The sequence below is a fragment of the Pelodiscus sinensis genome, chromosome 1, assembly GCF_052426305.1.
Source record: "Pelodiscus sinensis isolate ZL-2025 chromosome 1, ASM5242630v1, whole genome shotgun sequence".
NCBI lineage: Eukaryota > Metazoa > Chordata > Testudines > Trionychidae > Pelodiscus > Pelodiscus sinensis.
In genome coordinates, this window is record NC_143052.1 from 73144176 (window position 1) to 73168221 (window position 24046).

At 40.5% G+C, this 24046-nt stretch overlaps 1 protein-coding gene across 11 annotated transcripts in view; it reads left to right on the top strand.

Moving 5' to 3' along the window:
* Positions 1 to 208: 208 nt before the first annotated feature.
* Positions 209 to 24046, top strand: part of PTPRQ (protein tyrosine phosphatase receptor type Q) — a 207932-nt gene continuing 184094 nt past the window's right edge. For 4 of the 11 annotated variants that reach the window (XM_089780073.1, XM_075932410.2, XM_014571197.4 and 1 more), the window contains exons 1-8: positions 3017 to 3352; positions 6910 to 7047; positions 8837 to 8972; positions 12038 to 12292; positions 15757 to 15974; positions 21153 to 21339; positions 21475 to 21759; positions 23583 to 23867. In XM_089780073.1, the coding sequence (XP_089636199.1) occupies positions 3305 to 3352; positions 6910 to 7047; positions 8837 to 8972; positions 12038 to 12292; positions 15757 to 15974; positions 21153 to 21339; positions 21475 to 21759; positions 23583 to 23867 (1552 nt within the window). In that variant the 5' untranslated portion in view covers positions 3017 to 3304. Of the gene's footprint in view, positions 351 to 2994; positions 3353 to 6909; positions 7048 to 8836; positions 8973 to 12037; positions 12293 to 15756; positions 15975 to 21152; positions 21340 to 21474; positions 21760 to 23582; positions 23868 to 24046 lie in introns of those variants that run through there. The other 7 variants (XM_075932438.2, XM_075932462.2, XR_012904907.2 and 4 more) reach the window with 7 other exon arrangements.

Here is a 24046-nt window from a genome sequence, read left to right on the forward strand (position 1 = left end):
CGTGTTGCAGGTGACTAAATCCTATTTTGGTTCTTTAGTAATACAAGAGACATGAATAAAAATGGCAAATTATACTGATAGCATGTGTAAGCCCTGGCACTAGTTTCAGCATTAAGAAACAGACCAGTTTCTTGGCACGTACAGTGAGGTTGTAATTCCCTGGCACACGCTCTAGTCCACCCTTCATTTTTTTTCTTTCCATACCAACATATTAATTAGCCCAGGGCTCTCAAATCGCCGCAGCAGCCGGGACCCGACCCGCGAGTGGGAGCAAGCGGCTGACTAGACTCGCTAGAGCAGGAGCAAGGCTGGTGACTCGTCCCTCTTTGAGAGAGAGGAAATGTGCAGAGGTGAGTGGATGTGGCCGGGGCTCAGGCTCCCGACCAGCGCGGCCATGCACCTGGATGGGGGCGGTCCCTGGCTGCTCCTTGGGGCAGAGGCTTCTGGCGCTAGACCCCTCCCCCCCGCCAGCCCAGCTTTGCTGCGACTCCTGCCGCTCGCGCTGTAGGGGGGAAGGGCAGGAAGGAGCAGAACAAATTGGGGGATGGGAGCAGCTCAGAGGCGGGCAGGGGAGAGCGGGGCTCAGCGGCCGGGCAGGTGGGTCCCGCGCGCTCCTCGCTGCACCGCCCCCTCCAGCAGCGGCGCCCTCTTGCCGCCGCCGGGCGAGGAGCGCGCCGCCCTGCCGGGGCCGAGGATGCGCTGGGACCCGGGAGCCGAAGAGCGTGAGCAGGGCCTGGGAGCCCGGGGGCTCGGCTCTCGGCAGCTGCCTCCTTCCCCGCCCCCAGCGGCTGAAGCTGCTCGCCGGTCCGCGGCCTCTCCGCACGTGGCTGGCCGCCTCACCCCGGCGCCGTGCTCCGCACCTGCCCCCAGAGGTGACTCGCAGCACTCGGGAGGTGCCCCCTCCCCATGTCCCCCCGACAAAAATGCAATTGCTAAGGGGGTGGCGCCTCCTCATGCCCCTTCCCTGTTCCTTGGGCGGCCCTCCCTGCACCCTGCATCCCGCTGTAGACACCAGTTGCCTCGTCTTGCCCCGGTTCCCCGGGCTCTTTGCAGAGGGGGTTTCCGTACCGGGTGCTGAGTGCGGAGGTTTGCAAAGGGCGATGGGCTGTAAAAAGAGATCTAGTCGCTGGATGGGCCGGTCCAAAGCCTTCCTCTTCCAAATGCTTTTCTTTTCTTTTCTTTGCTTTGCTTTGCTTTGCTTTTCGTTGCTTTTCTTTTCTTTTCCATTTTATATTACAATACAGAATTAAATAAAGTAAAAAATCAAAACCCAAATTTTACCAGCGCCAAGTGTCAGATGACCAGATTTTTTCCCCTTAGTGGCAAATGATAAAATGTTCCGTTTTCATCCCTATTCAGAACAAATTTCAACTTCAGATTTTTGGAATCTCATAAAACCTCCGGGAAATGGAACTTCCTTCCTCCAACACAGCTCTAATCGTATTGGTCTCTTTAGGGCTTGAAATCTACACATCCTAATAGGCCCAGAGTGGTGTGCAGCTGAAATGTAGGCTCCATTGATGTTTCCTGTATAAGAAAGTGTTTCATTCTTCCCTCACTCTGTTGGCTTGTGCCACTAAGGGGCTTTAGCTTGGGGGGACTGGGCAGGAGGGCTACATGAGTTAGTGACCCACAACCAGTTGAGTAACAGCAGCTGACCTGGTAACACCCTGGCAGACTGAGGAAAGGCCATAAGAACTGGGCCTTACCTGTCGTCTCCTGAGGGACTGCTGGCTGAATTGTGTTGGCAGAATCTGTGCATGCCCCAGAGTAATGGCCTTCATCCAGCACTGATTGGTTTCAGGGACTGCTCCAGCTTCAGATCAGGTATCTACCTACACCCCCCCCTAGATTGGGGCCTGATTTAAGGTCATTTGGTGGTGGTGGGAAAATATTTTAAAATTCATAGTGTTGAATAATCACTTTAGGATTGCAGTAATGAAGGATTGTCTTGCCAAAACGGTGACATTTCTTTATTTTCATCTTGGTTGCTAAGATTTTGAGCAGACTTAAGCTTTTCATGTTGACCCAACGATGCTTGCAGAATTAAAATGCTTTTGAATACGTAGGATGGATTAATGTGTTTGAATGTGGATGTACATCTGCTGTATATTTCAAGAATAAAATTAGCATTTTCTATTAATACTTCTCTAAATTGTTAAAGCATTTTCCAACAAACTGTGTACATACACATTTGTGTATGAGATCTCTTGTGATGAACAGCTTACTTCACATTGTTTACTGTAGTTGTCTGTAGTCATCTTGTAGTTAATGGTGTTCATTTTGGTGCTGTTGAACTTCTTTGTAAAAACACCCCAAATTTTCATAGCTTATTAACGTGCACTTTGTATTTTATGATGTATACTTTAGAGACAAAATATTGCCTGTATTGATAGAATGTGCAGATGAGTGCAGTGCAGTGCTTCTAACAAGCAATTATTTAAAAGTAACTAGCAAAAAACTCCCCCACTTCATCAGACAAATTGGGATGGAAATAACAGAAACCAAGAGATATATAACATCAGAAGAAAATACCTGCCAGTTGTAGGACCTGTATTAATAAGGCTAATTAAGTGGGCTGGATGTGTCCCATATGTAGCTTTTGATGTGGAAATGCAGATGTTAATGGCAGAAGAAATTGGAAGCCATTATGGAATATAATCAATCTTGGTTTCTGATACTTCCACTCCAATTCATCTGATGAAGTGGGTTTTGCCCTCAAAAGCTCGATATATTTTGGTTAGTCTCTCAGGTTCCACAGGACCACATGTTGTTGTTTTTTAAACCCTGTTATTGTCTTTCTTGACTTTCACAATAACCTCTTGCAGTGTGCCACTGACTTGTATTGGGTTTTGGATCAGTCCCTAAATCTGGGGCCAAATCCTGCTCACCCTTGTGAACTCACTGTAATTACCCTTGTGGGAGTAAAGCAAATGACAGCTGGTGCTGGATGGATCCAATAGAATGTATGAGCCTGTAATCATTATGTAGGCAAAAAGATAAACATAATTTTGAAGATGAGAATTTTGCTGTGTAGGAAACATGAGTCTGATCCAGAGCTCATTGAAGTCTATAAAAACTCCCATTGAGTTCACTAGCATAGTAAAGCCAGACCCTTAGTGAAGGAGAGTAAACCTAGAATATTGTTGAACTTCAATTCTATCAATATAAAGTGTTAACATGCACATTCATTATCTTAATTTCCCCCTCATTTTATCTAAAAATATTCCAACATAATTTTGTTTTGAAGCTGTTAAGATTCAGAAACATAATAGACACAAGGATTATAGAACTTACTTTCCATATGGACAAAGTGAATCTTCTGCTGCTGCTGTTAGAATATATATTTCAGGTAAGAATTTTTTTCCTTCTTTTGAATATATGTAGATATTTTAATTGAAGTGTGCAAAGTTACAATTACTGGTTAGATTCTTTGTAGTCATTATAAAACTATGACAATAAATTGTAATTTATAGAAACCATTGTTTTGTTCTCACTGTACTGCTGTTGAAGTCAATGAGAGTTACCTTTTACTTCAATGGAAACGTGATTGGGTCCTGTAGTGGATAGGTGGTGAAAACCGAATATAAGGACCTGCACCTAACAATTTGCTGTTAGGTTAAAGGCTCCCATTGACTTCAGCATACTTTGGATAAGGCCCTAAATGAGATTCAAAATTCTGAAACTAGTTTTGGACAAAGAAGTAGAAGGAAAATGATAAGCTGAAGTCCCCTTTATTTTTTTATGATCACAAATTCTGCATGGCAGAATATCTGAATACATTGGTAAATTTGAAGAATTAAGTAGGGTTTTCCAGTTAGTGGCTTTTATGTGAAACTGTGCTCTGTTTTGTATGGTGGCTTCCTACAATTGCAATAAACAAATATACATTGTTAAATCAAAAACAAGAGCAAACGTTGGAATGGAAAGAGCTAATCTATCATTTCCAGGAATCTTATCAATTGTATGAATTGCTTGTTGCATTTCAAAGCAGATTTTTTTTCTGTTCAGAATGAAGAAGTTTCACAATATTATTTTCAGAGTGTAAATTTCTGCAGTTCTCCAGCTTGCTGTACAAGTATAATTTTAAAGTCTATTAATCTTTTCCTGAGCATATCTAATTTATCACTAAGCACTATTGTTTATGACACAAATATCAGTTTAACATGGAAATTCCTTGGTTTCCAAGAAGAAGAAGCATGTGCCATACTTTAAATGTGAATGATTAGATCTTAGAAGATTGGACATAATCATGTCCATTTGGCATTAGACATAACAAATTACCCTAAAAGAACAAACTGAGTACCATTTCACGATATATTCACAAAGGACAAAGCAATATTTAAATCTCATCCTTTTATATATTGTTTTCAGTTTTTACTACAATACATTGCTTTGCAGTATAACACAACATACCACAATAAGCAATTTTAGATCAAGATTTTATTATAGAGTAAAATGGTTGCTACTAGTTCAGGCTATGACTTTTTTGAACTACATTTTGGGTTTGTTACCAATAGATGTGTATATATACATTTGTAAATCGAAACATAAACAGGTAAAATGCTGAAATATTTAAATAACCCTAACTTACATTATACGTAATATGGAGACTAGCATCTCAGGCCCAAACTCCTTAGAGTTCCAGACATATGGTTTAGATTTGTTCCCCAGATCTCAAACCAACCCCTATGTTTTTGGCTTCAGGTCTGACCCAAAATCAGCAGGGACTTCTTTTCCTATATTGGTGTAGTCAAAGTCCCGTAAGAACAAATGTATCATTGCAATAATAAGGAATATTTTCACCTTAAGCTGATTCAGTTTCCATCATAAGAACAGCTCTGCACAGGTAGGGGTGGGTGAGGAGATCAGCAGAGGTAAGCTAGTTCCCTACTTCATGTACACTTGTTTCTGGATGTGCAGAGGCTGGGGTGGTTACTAATGGCAGAATAAACTATGCACTATGTTCTGAGGGTGGGAAACACGGAATTTGGGTGGTTGGTTTGGAGTAGAGATGTAATAGTGTAGTCGATTAACCGATAAGCAAAAGCTTATTGGTAATTCTATAGACAACACACATTTTCCCCTCCACTCCTTTTCCAGTAAATTTTTTTAGCAGGCTGGCCAGCATTCTGGCTCAGTTCTGGCTTGCACTAGGTCTGAGACTTACCCTTGCTGCAGCACTGCATTTAAAGTGTATTAAAAGTCAGGCAGCCCAGCTCAGTTCTGGTATCGGAGGCAGAAGAGTGGGGCCACAAGCAGCCAGTCCCTAAGGGGAGTTGGTTTTTAAATTGGCTCCCTGATACAGAGGCAGCAGTGCAGAGTGGCAGGGGACTCCTTAGTGGCAGGCTGGCTCCTTGCTGGTTGCCCGACCCACTCCTGAGGACTATAGACTAGTTGAGTAACCGATAAGAATTAATGAGGTTACTCGACTATTCAGTTAACCGATATTTAACATCCCTAGTTTGGAGCTCAAGTCCCAAGAAACATATTTAAACAAAATCAGCAAAACTAGAAAAGGACCTCTCTTCTCAGCCCTGACCTGAGCACAGGGAAATTAACCCTACTACTCCACATTGCTGGTTCAGAGGAGCAGTAAGGCCTACCCTCATTATTACAGCAGGCATAATTATATTTACTGCTCAATTTATTTAACAAATTCCATAGTATATTTCAAATACTTTTTTTTCATTTTTTTGCCCAGCTTTTCACATTTCTGTTGAGGGCGGGTCTTCCCTCCTCCAAAGCAAAACTACCTCTTTTTCTTTCCCTCTCACCTCCCTTTAAAACGATTACCTAGATGAGTACCGAAGTTAGGTACTCACCTGTGAGTGCATTCCCTGCCTCAGTTCCTACAATGATTTCCATACTGCAGAGGTTCCAGCCTTTTCAAGCATACAGATCCTTTTTCAATCTATTAAAACTTCATGGATCCTCCCCTCCCCCCCAAACAATATAGCTGTTTTCAAACATTCTGTTACTTGATAATCAATTGAAATGTATAATAGTTCATGACATTCAAGGGCAGAACTTCAGGAAGGTAGGGAGCAAGGGTGGAACTTTGGGAGCACCGGGGCGGGGAGGGCAGGGCAGCAGCCATGCACGCCAGGATGTGGCTTACTTTTGATCCCGTTCTCCAGACGCTAAGGGAGTGTGGGAAAAGTGCTTGCATGCCATGCACTCTTCTCACGCCTGGCTGATGTGTGAGGCATGCACAGCATGCAAGTTCTTTCCCCTCACTCCCTTAGTGTCTGGGGAATAAGATAAAAAATAAGCTGTGTCCGGAGCACAAGGGGTGCACACCGGGATGCAGCTTACTTTTGATCCTGATTTCTGGATGCTAAGGGAGTGAGGGGAAATTGCTTGCATGACATGCATGCTTCTCACACATCAGCCAGGAGTGAGAGGCATGCGCAGCATGCAAGCATTTTCCCCACACTCCCCAACATCCAGGGACAAGATCAAAAGTAAGCCGCGTCCTGTCATGCATGGCTGCAAGGGTAAGAAGAAAAGGAAAAGAAAAGTAAGGATCGGGCCCATTCCTTTTACATTTCCACAGACCCCTTGCTGTGGGGGTCCATGAACCACAGGTTGGGAACCACTGCCTTACTGGAATCACAGATTACATTCCTGACAATGGAGTGGGTTTGGGCCACAGCTGATTTTACTTAACTACATCTGAGGTGAAGGGAATGAATAGTACTGTATCTGCATCTGCAGAAGCTATTAATATTATGGAGCTTTTAAGGACTTCACCGTTGGATAGGTAGTTTTGGTCTGGTAGAATCCAATGGTAAGGCAGTATGTAAAGAGAACAAGTAAGGATAGACATAATTTAATCATTTCCTCAGATTTGCTTTTCTTCTACTGCATTTTCTGTTGAAATACATGTTGTGTACTTTTGTGCAGGTTTCAAAGAGTCTGGATTGTGACCAAGTGAAAACACCCACTAAAGCAGTTTTGGTGACATGGTCTGAGTTCCCAAAAGGAGAAAATCCAGACTTTTATGTTGTAACATACAAGTTTACAGATGGCTTCAATCAAAAAGTAAGCTATGTCTGCTTTAATAAAAGAGATGAGTGGTGACACAGTTCAACTGATTAAGTAAAAGTTCAGAAAAATTAGTCCCCTATTTTGCAATTGACTTCATGTGAATGCAGTTTTGTACCCATGTGGAGCTGCATTGAAGCCAATGGGACTCAATAGTGCAATTTAAGTGCTTTGCTAAATGGGGATGGACTTAAACCGTTGCTTAAAATTAAGTACAGGCAGTCCCCGGGTTACATACAAGATAGGGACTGTAGGTTTGTTCTTAAGTTGAATCTGTATGTAAGTCGGAACTGGCATCAGCCGCTGCTGAAACTGATCAGTTTCAACAGCTGCTGAATCTGGACACCAGTTCCACTTACATACAGATTCAAGATAAGAACACCAGGCGTCCCCAAGTCAGCTGCTGCTGAAACTGATCAGCAGCTGATTCCAGGAAGCCCAGGGAAGAGCAACTCTGCCTCGGGCTTCCTGTAGTCAGCCGCTGTCAGTTTCAGCAGTGGCTGACTTTGGGATGCCTGGGGCAGAGCAGCTCGGGTGCTGCTGGCTTGGTCCAGTAGCGCGGCTGCTCCTCGGAGCTACTGGACCAACCCGGCAGCACCCCAGCTGCTCTGCCCCAGGTGTCCTGATTCAGCTGCTGATCAGTTTCAGCAGTGGCTGAATCAGGACACCTGGGGCAGAGCAGCTGGGGGGCTGCCGGGTTGGTCCAGTAGCGCCAAGAAGCGGTGCTGCGGGACCAACCGGCAGTGCCCCACCTGCTCTACCACGGGCGCCCGGCTTTGCTCCACGTCTCCCTGGTCTGCTGGGGGGGCACTAGCTGCGTCCCCCCCCAGCAGACCAGGGAGACGTGGAGCAAGGCTGCGGAGCACCCGGCAGGACCCGCGCTGCTTCCAGCTGATCTGGAAGCGGGCGCGGGTCCGGCCCCGGGTGCTCCACCGCTTTGTTCAGCGTCTCCCTGGTCTGGAGACCAGGGAGACGCTGAGCAAAGCCACAGAGGACCCGGGCGGACCCGCAGCTTCCAGATCAGCTGAAAGCGCTGTGGGTCCTGCCCGGGTGCTCCGCCGCTCTGCTCAGCGTCTCCCTGGTCTGCAGAACAGGGAGACGCTGAACAGAGCGGCGGAGCACCCGGCTGGACCCGCGCCGCTTCCAGCTGATCTGGAAGCGGCGCGGGTCCGGCCCCGGGTGCTCCGCTGCTTTGCTCCCGTCTCCCTGGTCTGCTGGCTCCGCCAGCAGACCAGGGAGATGGGGAGCAGCTTTTCTCGCCCCGGAGAAGGCGGGCGGCAGGACCAGGCGTCCCGCTGCTCTAGTTCTCCGGGGCGAGAAATCCCCGTTCGTAACTACGGATCCGACATAAGTCGGATCTGCGTAACTCGGGGACTACCTGTATATGCCTAAGTGCTTTGCTGAATCAAGGGATGTGTGAGGCTGATGCTGCCATTTGACACTAAGGTCTTCTAAAACCGCACAGTTGCTATGTTTCCTGGTGCTCAGTCTAGGAGGCATTATTTCTATTTCAAAAACATGCCTTTTGGAGCTCTCATCTGGGCAGAATACAAATCATTCTTCTCTTCCCTCTCAATATAAGGCTGTGCTTTAAAGACTCAAAACAGCCATAAATATTTTTGTTATAAATGTTGAGTATTACATGGTTGAATTGAGAGAAAATTGTTTGATACACTACAATATTTTATATTCTTTTAAAAAATTAATCTACTCCCTTTATACTAAAGATGACTTTTATTAATTTTGCGTTACATTCATTACATCAGTACATTCTTTTACATTTCAGATCGCAGAAAACATTTCTTCAGGTGTGCTAAAGCCTCTGAATTCCATAATTTTGCTAGAGGAAGGAAAGAAATATGATGTCACAATAGAATCAATAAAAAATGGGACAATTTTAAGCGTAAAGTCATTTAAGACACGTAAGTAACAGAACTTAAAACACCTTTTGGCATCATCATAGACAACTTTTCCACTACATGCATCTGACGAAGTGGGTCTTTGCCACGAAAGCTTATGCTCCTACACTTCAGTTAGTCTATAAGGTGCCACAGGACTCCTCGTCGCTTTTGCAGATTCAGACTAGCACGGCTACCCCTCTGATAATAGACAACTTTGTTATTGAAGTTTAAAGATAGGAGATGAGTTCCTGGCCTCATTACAGTCAATGTCCGTTTTTCAATGGACTTCAGTGTGGCTAGGATAAGGAAGGTCATCTTCATAGTAACTTGTTGAGTATTGTAATGATCAGTTTAATCAACAAGGTGTAGAAACAGTGCTTCTGTGATTTTTTTTGTTTAGTGTGTTTTTTTCTTGTGACTGAGATGTATTTTCCTGGGAGGAATGAACTATAAAGTGGGTCAGTGGCAACATTATAGATAATCTTGTCATTTTAGACCAGTTTAAAGGTGTAATGTTATATTTACAGTAAAAATTGAAATTCAGTATTGTACTTGGCTTGTTTTGGGGGTTGGTTTTTTTATGTTGACAACCCTTCATCTAGAATGGAGGAGAAGAGAAGGTGATCGTGCGCTGGTTGGTGGTTATCATGAAAAATTAGGGACCAGAACTATTGGGCCGGATTTTTAGCACAGGAGTTTGTGTGTTAGGGATGGGGGGCAAGGGACTACTTGTGGCATTATGACACTGGGGGAATTATCAGAGGCCAGCTACAGTCAGATTTCAGCCTGTATGCTGCCTGAGTGGTGCAAGGTCTCAGATTTGGGAAGTGAATCTGATCCTTGGGCTACAGCTACACTGCAAAACAACAACAAACACCAACCAACCCCCACAACAAATACAAACCATCCCCCTCTGAGGCAACAAGTCTAGGCTGTGTCTAGAGTGGCCACTTTTTCCAGATAAGCGGCTGCTTTTCCAGAAAAACTTGCCAGCTGTCTACACGGCCACTTGAATTTCCGCAAAAGCACTGACGATCTAAGATTGTCGGTGCTTTTGCGGAAATACTATGCTGCTCCCATTCAGCCACAAGTCTTTTTTCCGAAAAACTTTTGTGCAAAAGGGCCAGTGTAGACAACAGAGATTTGTTTTCCGCAAAAAAGCCCTAATCGCGAAAATGGCGATTGGGGCTTTTTTGCGGAAAAGCGCGTCTAGATTGGCCACAGATGCTTTCCCGCAAAAAGTGCTTTTGCGGAAAAGCGTCCTGCCAATCTAGACACGCTTTTCTGAAAATGCTTTTAACGGAAAACTTTTCCGTTAAAAGCATTTCCGGAAAATCATGCCAGTGTAGACGTAGCCCTAGAGTCTGGGTCAACTCAGGTTTGCACTATGGAGCTAAAAATAGCAATGTAGATCATCCCGTTTGTGCTGGAGCCTGGGCTTTGAGATCCTCCTGCCAACTGGGTAATCTCAGATACCTTCTTTATCCCAGGCTCTGCTGCTTGGTTTTCCCTTCAACATAGATGTATGCATAGACTGTATTTTCTTTGAGACTTTATTAAAGTCAGCTCATCTTTCTGTACCTCAAGTTATCATTTGTAAACTGGATACGATAATACTTATTTCATAGGGATTTTGTGAATCTTGAATAATTAATATTTATACAGCTCTTGGAGATCCTGGAAGGAAAGTAGGTTTTAGTGTGAGGGCCTGCATTGTATATTATGGCAATAGATAACCTCATTTAAACCCTAAAATAGGAGGTAAATGGTGAATCTGCTTGGGTTGAATTTCACTCTAATTGCATATACATTTTAAGGTATGGTGAATATAGCTGAACAGATAAAATGATTTTTTCCCATTTGAACTGAAAAAAAAATCAGAATCAATTCATAAAAGACATTTATTATTTTTCTTGCTGAAATTAAGAACTTTAAAAACTAATTTCAGATTATTTTTTCTTGTTTAGATTTTGGGTATGTTTTGATTTAAAAAAATAAAACTAGCTAAATTTGTAAACAAAATGCCATTTCAATGTTGAAAGTCAAAACATTTTACATTAGAACAGTCAAAACAACATTTTAACTTTAAAAAAGAATTTTTTTTCTTGGCTGAAATTGTTACATTTGGCCTGAATTCATAAATAGTCTTGGTCAAACTGAAGTTTCTTGGTGGATATATTATTTGTTTAAAAATGTCACTCAGCTCTAATCATGAGGCTCTTAACACTATGGAACTTTTGTCTGTTTTTTTTTGTCACTGTCTCCCTAATGAACTCTAAAAGAAACTGTTCTAGTCAGCAGTGTCATTGCTTGCAGTATTTAGGGCTTTAATTTAAGTTTCATTATAGGCCATGGTTACCCTCCATATTAGCCATTTGGGGCTTCAGAAACAGCAGTAGTAGTAAGAATAGATTGCAACCTTTTGAGTGTAAGAGGGAGATTTTGAAAAGGTCCCAATGAATTTAGAAGCAAAAGTCCCATTGATTTTTAACATTTAAAAAAATCAATGGGGCTTGTGGTGCTAAAATTCTTTAAATGTTCTAAAAATAGATCTCTGAAGCCTTACTTCTAGGATGTTCCAGCATCTTGCCAACCTGGAAATGAAAGACCATGATCAAGATTTAAACTTAGATCTGTGGTCTAAACCCGTGCAGTCCTGAATCCCTGTAATAGGCTGTCAGCATTTTGCAGGATTGTGCTGCTAGTGTGTTTGTGCACTGGCCAACATATGCTATTAATGAATATTGAACCAAATTGTATTACAGAATTTACACCTTTACACTCACACTATTTTTTATTGATAAGCTTTCTAATTTTTTGTATTCTACCGAATACAGTAATTATTCCCATTTTATGTTTACATAACGAGCAAATCATCCAGACTTCCAGAGCAAGGATGCATGGATTTGTACACTGAAATAATGTCTCACAGGAAATATACTTTAGTTTTAATTGCAATATCCCTCTTACTTTCCTGAAATACACTTCTCTTAAAAAGTGCTTGAAAATTAACCTCTATTTTTTCCTTTGTACTAATTAATCAATTATTGTAAAGATGCATAATATACATTTATTTTCTCTGGCAGGTGGACTTTCAGGCAACTACATTGAAACATTTGTGACAAGTACTACTGTATCTTTTAACTGGAGTATACTAGCCAGTGAATTTTCAGTTACAATTTCATTGAATAATACTTCGCGGATTATGCAACAAAATGATGTCTTTGCAGAGTGGGATCATTTGATACCTGGAACCTTGTATACTTTTAAGTTTGAATTTAAACAGCTGCACTTTGAATTTATAAATATATTTCAAACAATGGATATTCAAGTTGAAACAGGTATATAATCTAATTCATCATGATCACAAAGATTATAAATATGACACAGATTACTTTAAGAGAAAATTGTAAAATATATGTATTAAGAGTTTAAATGAATTTAGCAATTCTGAAATCCCTTTTGTGTTTGCTTTCCAAAAAAAAAAAAACCCTATGAGAGAGAGTTTTAATAGCACAGTTGTTTGTAGAAAGCATATTTCAAAATAATATTGGTGAGTATTCTGGAAACAAAATTTTAAATTTGCATGTGCAAGTATTTGCTCATCCAGTCAAAAAATAGAAACTATACCTTGCGATTGATTTGCTCAGTTTCAACAAAGTACCTAGTTTGAATTTCATATGTTGAGATGTTTAGATTTGAAGCATCCTCTGTTCAGTCTATAAGTTAAAAACAAGGTTGAAAAAAGCTCTGAATAATTTCAAGGAAATTGCAGAAAATGAAGCTAAATTATTTGTTGTGCATTATTTGCTTAACTCTACTGTCTAGCAAGTGTTTGTAATAACATGATAACACTGAGATCCTGGAGGGGCTGTAATTTCTTCATAGCATAAGCATGCTGAAGAACCTAATAGTCTTACAATGCAAAGTATTGATCTTGTGAGGTCATCTACACAGGTAGATCTCTTGTGCTCATATGACCCCACTGAACTCAGTGGGGCTTTGTATGCTTATCGAGGGTCCTTCAATATGCAGTACTTGTGTCAAAGATTTTTAAAAAAATTAAACAAATTCAACAAAATCACAGTTTTTGAAACATGTAGATTTCATTATTGGGTCATGCAAGGGGCAGTTGTCAAGTGCAGGAATAGGCAAACTTTTAAGGTATTCCCAGTATTTGAAAACCTAGATTTGGTTTTCTGTCATTGAAATTGCAGAAGGGAAACACATGGTGACCAAGAATATTTCCTTTGTCAATCTCCAGCCTGGCTGGGGGTACTTTCTGAATGTTGAGTAAAAGTATCAAAATTTGATCAAATAACAATTCCTCCTGCATATCTCACAAAACAAAATTCCCCTTAGCCTATGCAAAGATAGATTTACCAAATGGACATAAATTAAGATCAGAAAGTGACTTGCAGAATATTTCATAGGAAGCTTCTAGATGACTTGGAAACACATCCTTACTTTGTGATTACAGCACAGAATCACTCATGAAAATTGACTTAAACTTATTGAGATACTGTGCTACCCATCCTTACCCAATTTTGCTAAGTGCTTTGAGGCATTTTGGCTTAATGTGTCAACTATTGAATGTGAAATTATGCAGTATGGGTTCTGACATGTCATTTGCTAAAAACTTATAGTACTTTATGCCAACATTTGGAGAGGATGTTGGTTGCATTGCACATGCATGAATGGTTAACCTAGCTAAGTACGTTTTTGTAAATGAGTTTTTGTCATGCATGCTTTGAATAACACAGGGCTCTGTAGGAGCTACTACATGGTCTGGCACCCTTGGGACCTGTCTGGTCTTGGACAAGGGAGTTTGCTAGACCAGGAATGGGGGAGAGGGTAGCTCACCAGCCTCCCTACTGGGCTCCTTTCTCTGACCACCAGGCTCTGCTACCCCTGCTCCCACTGGCTCTAGCAACTTGGCCAGCTCCACAGCCCATCCAGGCTCAAGCACCCCCATTGGGCTCTGGTGACCCACTAGCTGTGGGCTGTGTGATCCTGTGAACTTCAGCAGCTCTGGCAGCTTTTCTGCCTTGTTGGCTCCAGCAGCCCTGCCAGCTGTGGGTTCTGCAGCTCCCCCCAGTTTTGCAGCCCTGCCTGCTTTGCTGCCCCACTGGCTGCAGACTCTGTTGCCCTGTGAGTTCTGTTACTGTTCTGTCCTGCTGGCTGGCTCTACTTTCACTGCTGGCAACCTCTGTCACTGGGGCTCTCTGGTCCAACAAAATCTGTGATCCCACCAGACCATGGGTGTTATAGGACCAGAGAGTCCTGGACTGCAGAGGTTCAGCCTGTACTTGATTGTCTGGCATCATTCCTTTTATTTAATTATTTGGTGTTGTAATGTAAAATCTTATAATCTGTGGGGGTGGTATTTAGCAACACTAAAGAAAAAAATGAAATATGCGTTATTAACAAAGTAAAAAACCAAAACAGCATATACAATGCAAATATGTTACATACATAATTTTAAAAATTAAAAACATGCGATCATTATAAACGTCTTTCCTGGAGAATCTTAATAACAGGGGTGTACTTTTCCTTATTTTAAATGAATGAATTCAATTTTAACTTCAATAACATTACTGAATAATTGATTAAAAAGTTGTAATATTCCCATTAATTATAGAAAATTAAAGGCGTAAGGATAGTACATATTTTCAGTGTTGATACCGCCCATGATTTTATCATGAGTCTCATATGTGGGGCCCTACCAAATTCACAGTCAATTTTAGACAATTTCAAGGTGATTTTTTTAAATTGTAAATTTCATGATTTCAAGATATTTAAATCTGAAGTTTCACCAGTGTTGTAATTGTAGGAGTCCTCATCCAAAAAAGAAGTTGTGGGGAGCTTTCAGGGTACTGCTTCCTTTCCTTCTGGTGCCACCTTCAGAGCTGGACATCTGGAGAGTAGGAGCTGTTGATGTCCAGCTTTCGATGGAGAGCCACCGCCAGCAGCAGCACAGAAGTAAGGATAACATGATATGGTATTGCCGCCCTTAATTCTGTGCTGCTGCCTACAGATCTGGGCCCTCAGTCAGAAGTCACCACTTTTCCTGCTGCCTACCTCTGAAAGCAGCAGTGCAGAAGAGAGGGTGGCATGAAAGGGTATTGCTACACTTACTTCTGTGCTGCTGCTGGCAGGGCTCTGCCTTAAGAGCTGGGCACCTGGCCAGCAGCCACCGCTTAGCCCTGAAGACAGTGCAGAAGGGTGGCAATACAACCCCCCTCAAATAACCTTGTGACTTCCCTGCACTCCCTTTTGGGACAGGACTCCTAATGTGAGAAACTCTTGTCTCCCCCAAGAGATTAGTTTTAGTATAGGGTACAAGTACACAAGACCAGATTTTATGGTAAGAGACCAGATTTCATACTCCGTGACTTTGTTTTTCAAGGCTGTGAATTTGGTGGGGCCAAATACTCCATAATATTTCATGTTTTTTCTTAAAGCCCCAGTTGCTGGAATCCTGAGATTGCAAGGAAATCTCAGCTTTCATTAAAAAAAATATTTCTAGTCATCGTGGTTATGAATAAAAGCTTGAAAACATGATGTGTATGCACTCTAAAGTCTCAGAAACCAGTAGGCAAATAAAAAAGAAGTCAAAATTTATTGTTTTTTAATGTAGGCCTGTCTTAGGTAGCTAATTTAATGATTCTTGAATGGCTGAGATTGGCAATACTGTATTTTAATTCAATCTCATACTTTATAGACTTGTTTAAGATTGGTAAAATTGAACATCAGCATTACTAGTAGAGAACTTTTCAGAAACAACGTATTTGTTCACTCGTAGGTCTGTGCTCACAAGGATGGTTGGCATTCAAAGGCAGCTGTTATAAAATAAGCAAATCAAGTAAGCCATGGAGTACAGCACAACAAATCTGTGAATTGTCTTCAGTAGGGGCACACCTGGTTGACATACAGAGTGAAGAAGAACGTATATTTATATCTTCTTACCTCCATACAGTCAATCAAATAATCATGTTATGGACAGGTCTTAATGACATGAAGGTCAGTATGTTTTATCTTTTGTTATTTCCCCTGTTAAGATGGATTTATCTTAAACTTGGGAATTTTAATATGTACAATTAAATTCCTATGGATTACATCTCCAGTTCTGGGCCCCACTCTATAGAAAGGATGTGGATGAATTGGAGAGGGTCCAGTAGAGGGCAACCAAAATGATTAGGGCACTGGAACACATGACCTAGGAGGAGAGGCTGAGGGATTTGAGCTTATTTAGTCTGCAGAAGAGAAGAGTGAGGGGGGGATTTGATAGCAGCCTTCAACTTCCTGAAGGGATGTTCTAAAGAGGAAATAGAGAGACTGTTCTCAGCAGAACAAGAAGCAAAAGTCTCAAGTTACAATCAGGGTGATCTAGGTGGGATATTAGGAAATCTACTTCACTAGGAGGGTGAAGTACTGGTGGAATCGCCATTACTAGAGGTTTTTAAGTCTCGGCTTGACAAAGCCCTTGCTGGGTTGATTTAGTTGGGGTTGGTCCTGTTTTGGGCTGGGGGCTGGACTTGATAACCTCCCGAGGTCTCTTCCAGCCGTAGAATTCTATGATTCTAAAACTTACTACAGTAGGTTGATTAAAAAAACCCCCACCTTATTCACATTGTTTATTAATTTGGTGAATAGTAGGATATTACCTAATTTGCTAATAAATTGCAAGTATTTAAAAGTAAATTTAATTATTCATTCACCATTTTAAAAAGATACTATGGGTACAAGTAATTTTTCTAAATATGATCATCTAGAGCTGAAACTGAAAAACAAAGAAATGTTTGTGTGAACTTTTGAAACTAGGTGTTATGTCTTTCCATATCTGAGATCTAACCCTGTTCTACTTATGGATGCCTAAGTCCCTTTGGAATAAAAAGGAGATTTGTTCTATATGCATGCAGGATCCGGACTATAATGTCATGGGAAGATTTCCTCAGATTCATGACCACGATATGGGGAGTTAATCAAGTACTCCCATTCCAGATTTTACATTAAGCCTAGACTGCTGGGACAGAATTTGGGGAGTTGAGTCAGCGAGTGATGATTAGCTATGTTCAGTAAAAGTGAATAATGTTGTCCAGTTATATTCAATGTCAGCTCCAGATTCTCATTTGCACTAATGTTTTTTATACCTATAGCTGTCTCTTTTTTTTTACTCCCACTTTACGTCCCCTTTGAACTGCCAGCATATGTAATGAGACCATATTGTAAAATAAAATCTCACCCACAATGCTTTGCTTTTTAGATACTGATCAGAACTTGAAATCCCTTGAAGTCCCAAAAAGAAAAGAGGCATATTTAAAAATGTGCATGTGTGTGTGTGTGGAGGTAAACTTCTGTTTTAGGCCCTATTCAGAGAGATACTTAAACATGTACCTAAATATACATGAGTATTCTTGTTGAACTCACGTGCTTAAGGGTAAGAGGATGCTTAAGTAACTGGCTGAACTGGGGCCTTCCTCTTAACCTTTTAGAACTCATTTGTGCCCACTCTGATACGGCACTCTTTAGTTAGGAAATATCCCATTAAATTTGCCTCTGCGTCCAATAGCATTTATGTCCAAATAAGAAGTGCAGGACTAGACTGAAATATGAAAGCCATGGCCTCGACCGTCTGTTGTCTCCATTACCATAAGAAAAATAAAATCAATGCAGTTTTAGGTTTCCCTGTACCTCTGGCATTTCTATTTATGGGATTTACTTGCATTTCAAATGTAGAGTTGAATTTCAAGTTCGTGTGTATGTGTGTGAAATTTATTCTTCAAGGAGCTAGCATGGTGAAGATTGGCAGTATTTGAAGATGGATAGGTTAGCCTGATGCACAGTGCATATTCTTAATGCTTTTCTTTCATAGAAAACAAAAATGACAGCTGAGCCTTTCAGCTCTATTCCAGTAGATCCATTGTAATATATCAAGCAGGAGCCCTATGAGCAGAATGATTGCAACACTGAAGTGGCATTATTGGAACTTAAACTGAATTATTGGTTTGGCAGTGGAACAATTTGCTTTATTTATATTAAAACAGATTAATTGTGAGGCAGGAAGAAAAACTACTACAAGTTGGACCTCCCTGATCCAGCACCCTCAGGACCTGACCAGTGCTGGATGAGGGATTTTGCCCAACCAGCGAAGATCATTTCTAGCCCCTCTGCCACTAGCCCCTACCCCAGACCTGGCCTGGCCACTGGCCAGAGCCTGCCACCTGCCCTGCCAGCCCACCGAGCTTCCTGGCCCCACTGGCAGCTCACTGCTGGCAGCCCCCTGCTCTGTTGATCCACAGGGATCCCAGCTGTCAGCCCTCCTCCAGGACTCGTTGGTCCTAGAACATCTGTGGTATTCCACAAGACAAATTCCACAAATGTTATTTCGATACCTACAATGTGTTGTGAAGAAGCATTTGAATTTTACTTTGTCAATTCTGTTTACACAAGGAAAGAGTTAATTATCCATTTGGAATTTGACAGTTAACCAGCTGTTTATATCATGCTTACCAGCATTTTTCAGTTTGTGGGAATCTGGTCACTGTAATGAACTAGATGAGTAAGTTCTTTTCAGAATGCCAGGAGATGATAATGAACAGGCTTGATTTTCAAGCACTTTGCTGAACTTTCTTCCCAGATAATTTGTGTTTCTAATTGTAGAAACAATATGAACATTTTTGTGTGTTTCTATGGCAGTTAGCTTGTCAGATTAACTCTGAGAAATTTAGGAAAACTTAATTTTTTGGAATTACAGTATTGTAAACCTCATATGCTCAAAATATTGAGTTAGTTTTTCTTCATCATAAAATAATGATGAAGAAAAAGCATTTTGGGTTCTTTTTATTGGCCCCCAGGTTTTTGTACCTTTAGGATACATTTTCCAATTTTTCTCTATAACCCCAAGGGCTAGAAACCTGTTTAAAAAAATGAAAGCTGAGATTCTCACTTAATCAGAGGATTCCAGGAGCTTTAAGAAAAGTGTCACATATTGTGAGACTTTCAATAAAATCACAAGAGTAGGCTACACTGTTAGCAAATATAATTATTATGGTTTTCTTTTTTCCTTTTCATTCTGTGGTCTTGTTCTAACATTGCTCTGCATTCAAATCTTTGCAGACATCAGAGAGGATGATGGCAGGATATTATAATAGATGATAAATGTCTTGTATGTAGCTGTAATAGAAAGTTCAGATCAGCGCACTTAAGGTGAAATTCTCACACCCTCGCCTCCACTCCAGTCCCTGTATATCAGATAAAGAGGCTCTGAAAGCCCTGATTCTGGCTAAAGGACAATTTCCCTGACATAAAAACCTCAGAAGACAACCACAAACTTGTTGGCTGCTTTCTGATGAAGTTCCATTTACAAGCCTCTGTGTTAGGGACATGTTTAGAGTGAAACCGCACTACACAGGTGGCTGCCTCAAATGAATCCAGGATGCTTTTACATGTCTTCTGAACCATCCCAGAATCATCAGTGTGAGTAAACTACTTCACAAGCTATCTTTCATTTGCAGTTGAACCAATTTGTATGGGAACACACTCAGGAACAATCTATATCCATTTTGAATATATCACATACTTTTAACCCCGCACATAGGACCTCAGTCAAAACATCCTGAAGTCATCTTTGTTAACTTCACAGGTTTCAGTAGAATAAGGTGAAAAACAGGGATAGATTTCAATGTAAACTTTCCTGTGTGTCTTTAATTATGAGTTAACTTCATTTGCTGTATTTTAACATTATGCGGGAATTTTTCAAACGCACAAATGACAGTTAGGTGCCAGTGACTGAGCGTTAGATGTCTGTCCTTCGTAACTTTAAAAATCTTATTCTAACTTTTTCTTCTGAGGTAAAAAGGATGAAGTTTAATAAGGACAAATGCAAAGCACTCCACTTAGGAAGGAACAATCAGTTTTACATATACAGAATGGGAAGTGACTGTCTAGGAAGGAGTATTGCAGAAAGGGATCTAGGGATCATAGTGGACCACAAGCTAAATATGAATCAACAGAGTGACACTGTTGCAAAAAAATATGATTCTGGGATGCATTAACAGGAGTGTTGTAAGCAAGACACAAGAAGTCATTCTTCCTCTCTACTCTGTGCTAATTAGGCCTCAATTGGAGTATTGTGTCCAGTTCTGAGCACCACATTTCAAGAAAAATGTGGAGAAATTGGAGATGGTCCAGAGAAGAGCAACAAGAATGACTAAAGGTCTAGAGAACATGCGCTATGAGAAAACTGAAAGAATTGGGCTTGTTTAGTTTGGAAAGGAGAAGACTGAGAGGGAATGTAATAGTTTTCAAGTATCTAAAATGGTGTTACAAGGAGGAGGGAGAAAAATTGTCCTCCTTGGCTTTCAGATAAGAAGCAATGGGCTTAAACTGCAGCAAAGGAGGTTTAGGTTGGACGTTAGGAAACCCCCCCTAACTGTCAGGGTGGTTAAACACTAGAATAAATTGCCTAGGGAGGTTGTGGAATCTCCACATCTGGAGATATCTGAGAGCAGGTTAGATAGACATCTATCAGGGATGGTCTAGAGTAGACAGTGCTTAGTCCTGCTATGAGGGCAGGGGACTGGACTCGATCACCTCTCAAGGTCCCTTCCAGTTCTAGTGTTCTATGATTAATCCTTTAAACCATGGAAAATGGAAACATTGCAATGAAAGAAATGTTATCATAAGAACTGTGAACATTGTTGGCTCCAAAAAAGCAATTCCATTTCATTTAAATGACCTCAAAGTCTTGTTTACAGTAGGCAAGCTTGCAGGACAAATAAATCTTGAATTTGTTCAGAATGTTAACTACCCTGCATGATTTCTAGAAATTAGATAAACTTTATTAATAAACTAGCAATGAACAGCTGATCGCCATTAATTTTTTTATTGTGATATACAACATTTTTAAGTTGCTTCATTAAATATTACTAGGATTGTTACTGGATTCTCTTAAAATTTTGATTCCTCTGCATTAGCTTAATTTAGCTTTTATTAGAACATATCATTTCTAGCCAGATATTTTCCACCATAATTATGATATAGTGGTGGCAATACCATAGTTCAGGTTGTTTTTGTATAATTATTCAAAATGTCCAGTGTAAATTACTTGTGAAAGCATGTGCTAGATATAAATATATGATAATAATTCAGTGGTGTAGCTTTTATAAAAATATTTCCTGTAGTTTTTGTTTATTGCAGGAGGAAGGTCACTTCTTATGGACAGATGGATCTCCTTATCTTGGAAAAGCTGAAATCTCATCTTTGTCCTTGATACCAGAGAATGAAACTGACTGCTATGCTTTTCAGAAAAATCCAACTGGTCCAAGCTATTTCTTTACAGGATTTTTCTGCTATATACCTTTGCCATATATTTGCGAATATGAATGTAAATACATTTCTTTCAGTTTTTTACATTTATCTGAATATATTTTCCCCAGAAAACTACATTAATGATGTTAATTTTAGAAAAATCATCCTTTATACTTATCAGTTATTCTAAGTTTTTGGTGTTCTTTTTCAGTACCTTCTGTACCAGAAAATTTCATGTTTAATGTGCAAGATGTCAGAACAACTGAAGCTGTATTTGTTTGGAGTGATTTGAATGACTGGATTGAATTAGGATTTCAAGTTATAATTAAATACTATTTTGATGATTCAGAACAACATTTTGAGAGCTTACCCCTGAATACAACACATACAACAATCGTGCAATTGTCTCCTGGTCGCCTTTATAGGGTTTTACTGTCAGCAAGGAGCTCCAAAGGGGCACAGACTAACTTAAGTCCCGTTCTGATGGTAGAAACAAGTAAGTTATAGCATATAACAGGAATAATAACCACCCAATAATTCACTTTTCATATTTTTTTTCTTTTAGGACACTATGGCCAGTCTACACTACTTAGGAAGGTCGAAGTAAGATACGCAACTATAGCTACGTAAATTACGTAGCTGGAGTCAATGTATCTTAAATCTCCATCCACATAGTGGGAGGTTGATGGGAGCTTCCCTTACTCCTCACAAGATGTAGGAGTACTGGCTCTGATGGGGATGGCCTTTGAGTTCAATCTAGAAGGTCAATACTACACTAGCACTGATCTTCCGTGTAGTGTAGATGTGCTCTATGTTTTGTGTTCATACACATGCTAAAAATAGAAATGGGCTGAACTGAAATTTTGGATACAAACAAAATCTTGATTTTAATCCATAGCTAAAATTCACTATTGGAACATAGGCTGTGTCTAGATTACATGCCTCTGTCGTCAGAGGCATGTAGATTAGACGCATAGGCAAATGAAGCCGCGATTTAAATGATCGCGGCTTCATTTAAATTTACATGGCTGCCGCGCTGAGCTGACAAACAGCTGATCAGCTGTTTGTCCGCTCAGCGTGCTAGTCTGGACGCTCCCCTGTCGACATCAAAGCCCTTTGTCGGCAGCCCCGTTATTCCTCGTGGGATGAGGTTTAACTTCTAAACTAAAAAAAAAAAAAAGGTCAAAACCTCAATCCTTTCATCATTCTGTACATAGAGGTCCCACGATGTCAAAAGACAGGGTTCAGACTGTCAGTAAAAAGTACAAAGTCACTCCTTTAATCGGCATGATTTAATAAAATTGTGCAGGTTCTAATTCTGAAGGAAAAGACTTAATTTGGAAATATTGATACACCCATATCTATGAAGTGAAGATAAAGAAAATTTTCACAGTTTGAAATAAGCTCTAGTTACTTTTGATCCAATGTACTAAGCTAAATGGAATAGAGATCAACATATAACCCAATTATCTAAGGACGTATAAAAATCTAATAGAACACACCCTGTGAACTTTAACACTGGATAAAGATGATTAATTCCTATCAATCAAAGGTGAGTCATAAATAAATCTTATTGAGAATAAATTATTCCACAGAGGAAAAACAAAACTCCAAAACCATTCAGTATGCCTAAGAATGATTCTAGAAGTAGAGGAATACATTTTACAACTCAGTCTCTTTCTAAATAATTTTGTGTATACAAAATGACAAAAATGTCTTGTAGTATAGACAAAAGGAGTATGAAATTCTATTTTTGTCCCAAGGTGTAAAGTCAAATGTGTTTTTTTTTTTAAATAAACATTTTAGGTGTAAAAATTGGGTATATGAAACAACTGAGATAATTAAGCTGTTAGAAGGAGAGCATGACCTTATATAGGGAATCAACTGCATATCCTCTGGGATTATTCCAAACTGAAAGACTTCTGGTCTGACCTTTGAAAACTAATTGCAGAGGAAAATCCTTCAAGTTTCCATCTCTGTGGTATTAAAATATGCAGAAATTAAACAAGGGTAGATACTTTGGGCTGGAATAGCGCCTGGCAAAGCAGCATGAATAAGGCATAGGGCATAGTTGTATTTCTCTAGGAGCAGGGCAGGAACTAAATTTCACTATAGGGCAAGTAAGGTGTACCAGCTCTGGACCAGGAGCATTTTACTCCTCTCTCTGTACTGGCTTGGGTTTGCTGGCTTGTGCATTTCTGGTGGTGAGACTCCGCCCACTTCATGTCCCTGCCTATCTGGTTATGTCTTTAATAAATAGTAACTAAAAACTTGCCAGAAGCTATTTTCTTATTTTCCTTTTTTTAATTTTGTTATCAGGGCCATTACATTCTCACCATTTAGAGGCTACACATGTTTCATCAACGCAAATCTATTTACAATGGGATCCCCCACAGAACTCCTCCAATGCATCTTTTCATCACTACCTTGTCACAGTTTTGGACACTGAAGCAAATACATTGGAGAAATTACCAGTCCAAAAAAACACCACTTCAATGGTAATTGGAAACATCAAGCCATATCATCAGTACAAGATATATTTACAGAGTGTAGCAGAAAAGGGATCTCTCAGTTGCAGTGAGAAACCTATATTGATTACAACAGGTAATTACCCACATATAGATCTTTTCCATTTAAACTGAAAATAGAAAGTACAAAGCTATTGCTAATTAGTGCTATAGAGATAGTGATTTATTGGTTTATATTGGGGGCAGGCCAGGTAAATTCTCTTCCTCTAAACTGCCTCTAACATTCATTAATTTTTCACATGGGGAGTGTATCTA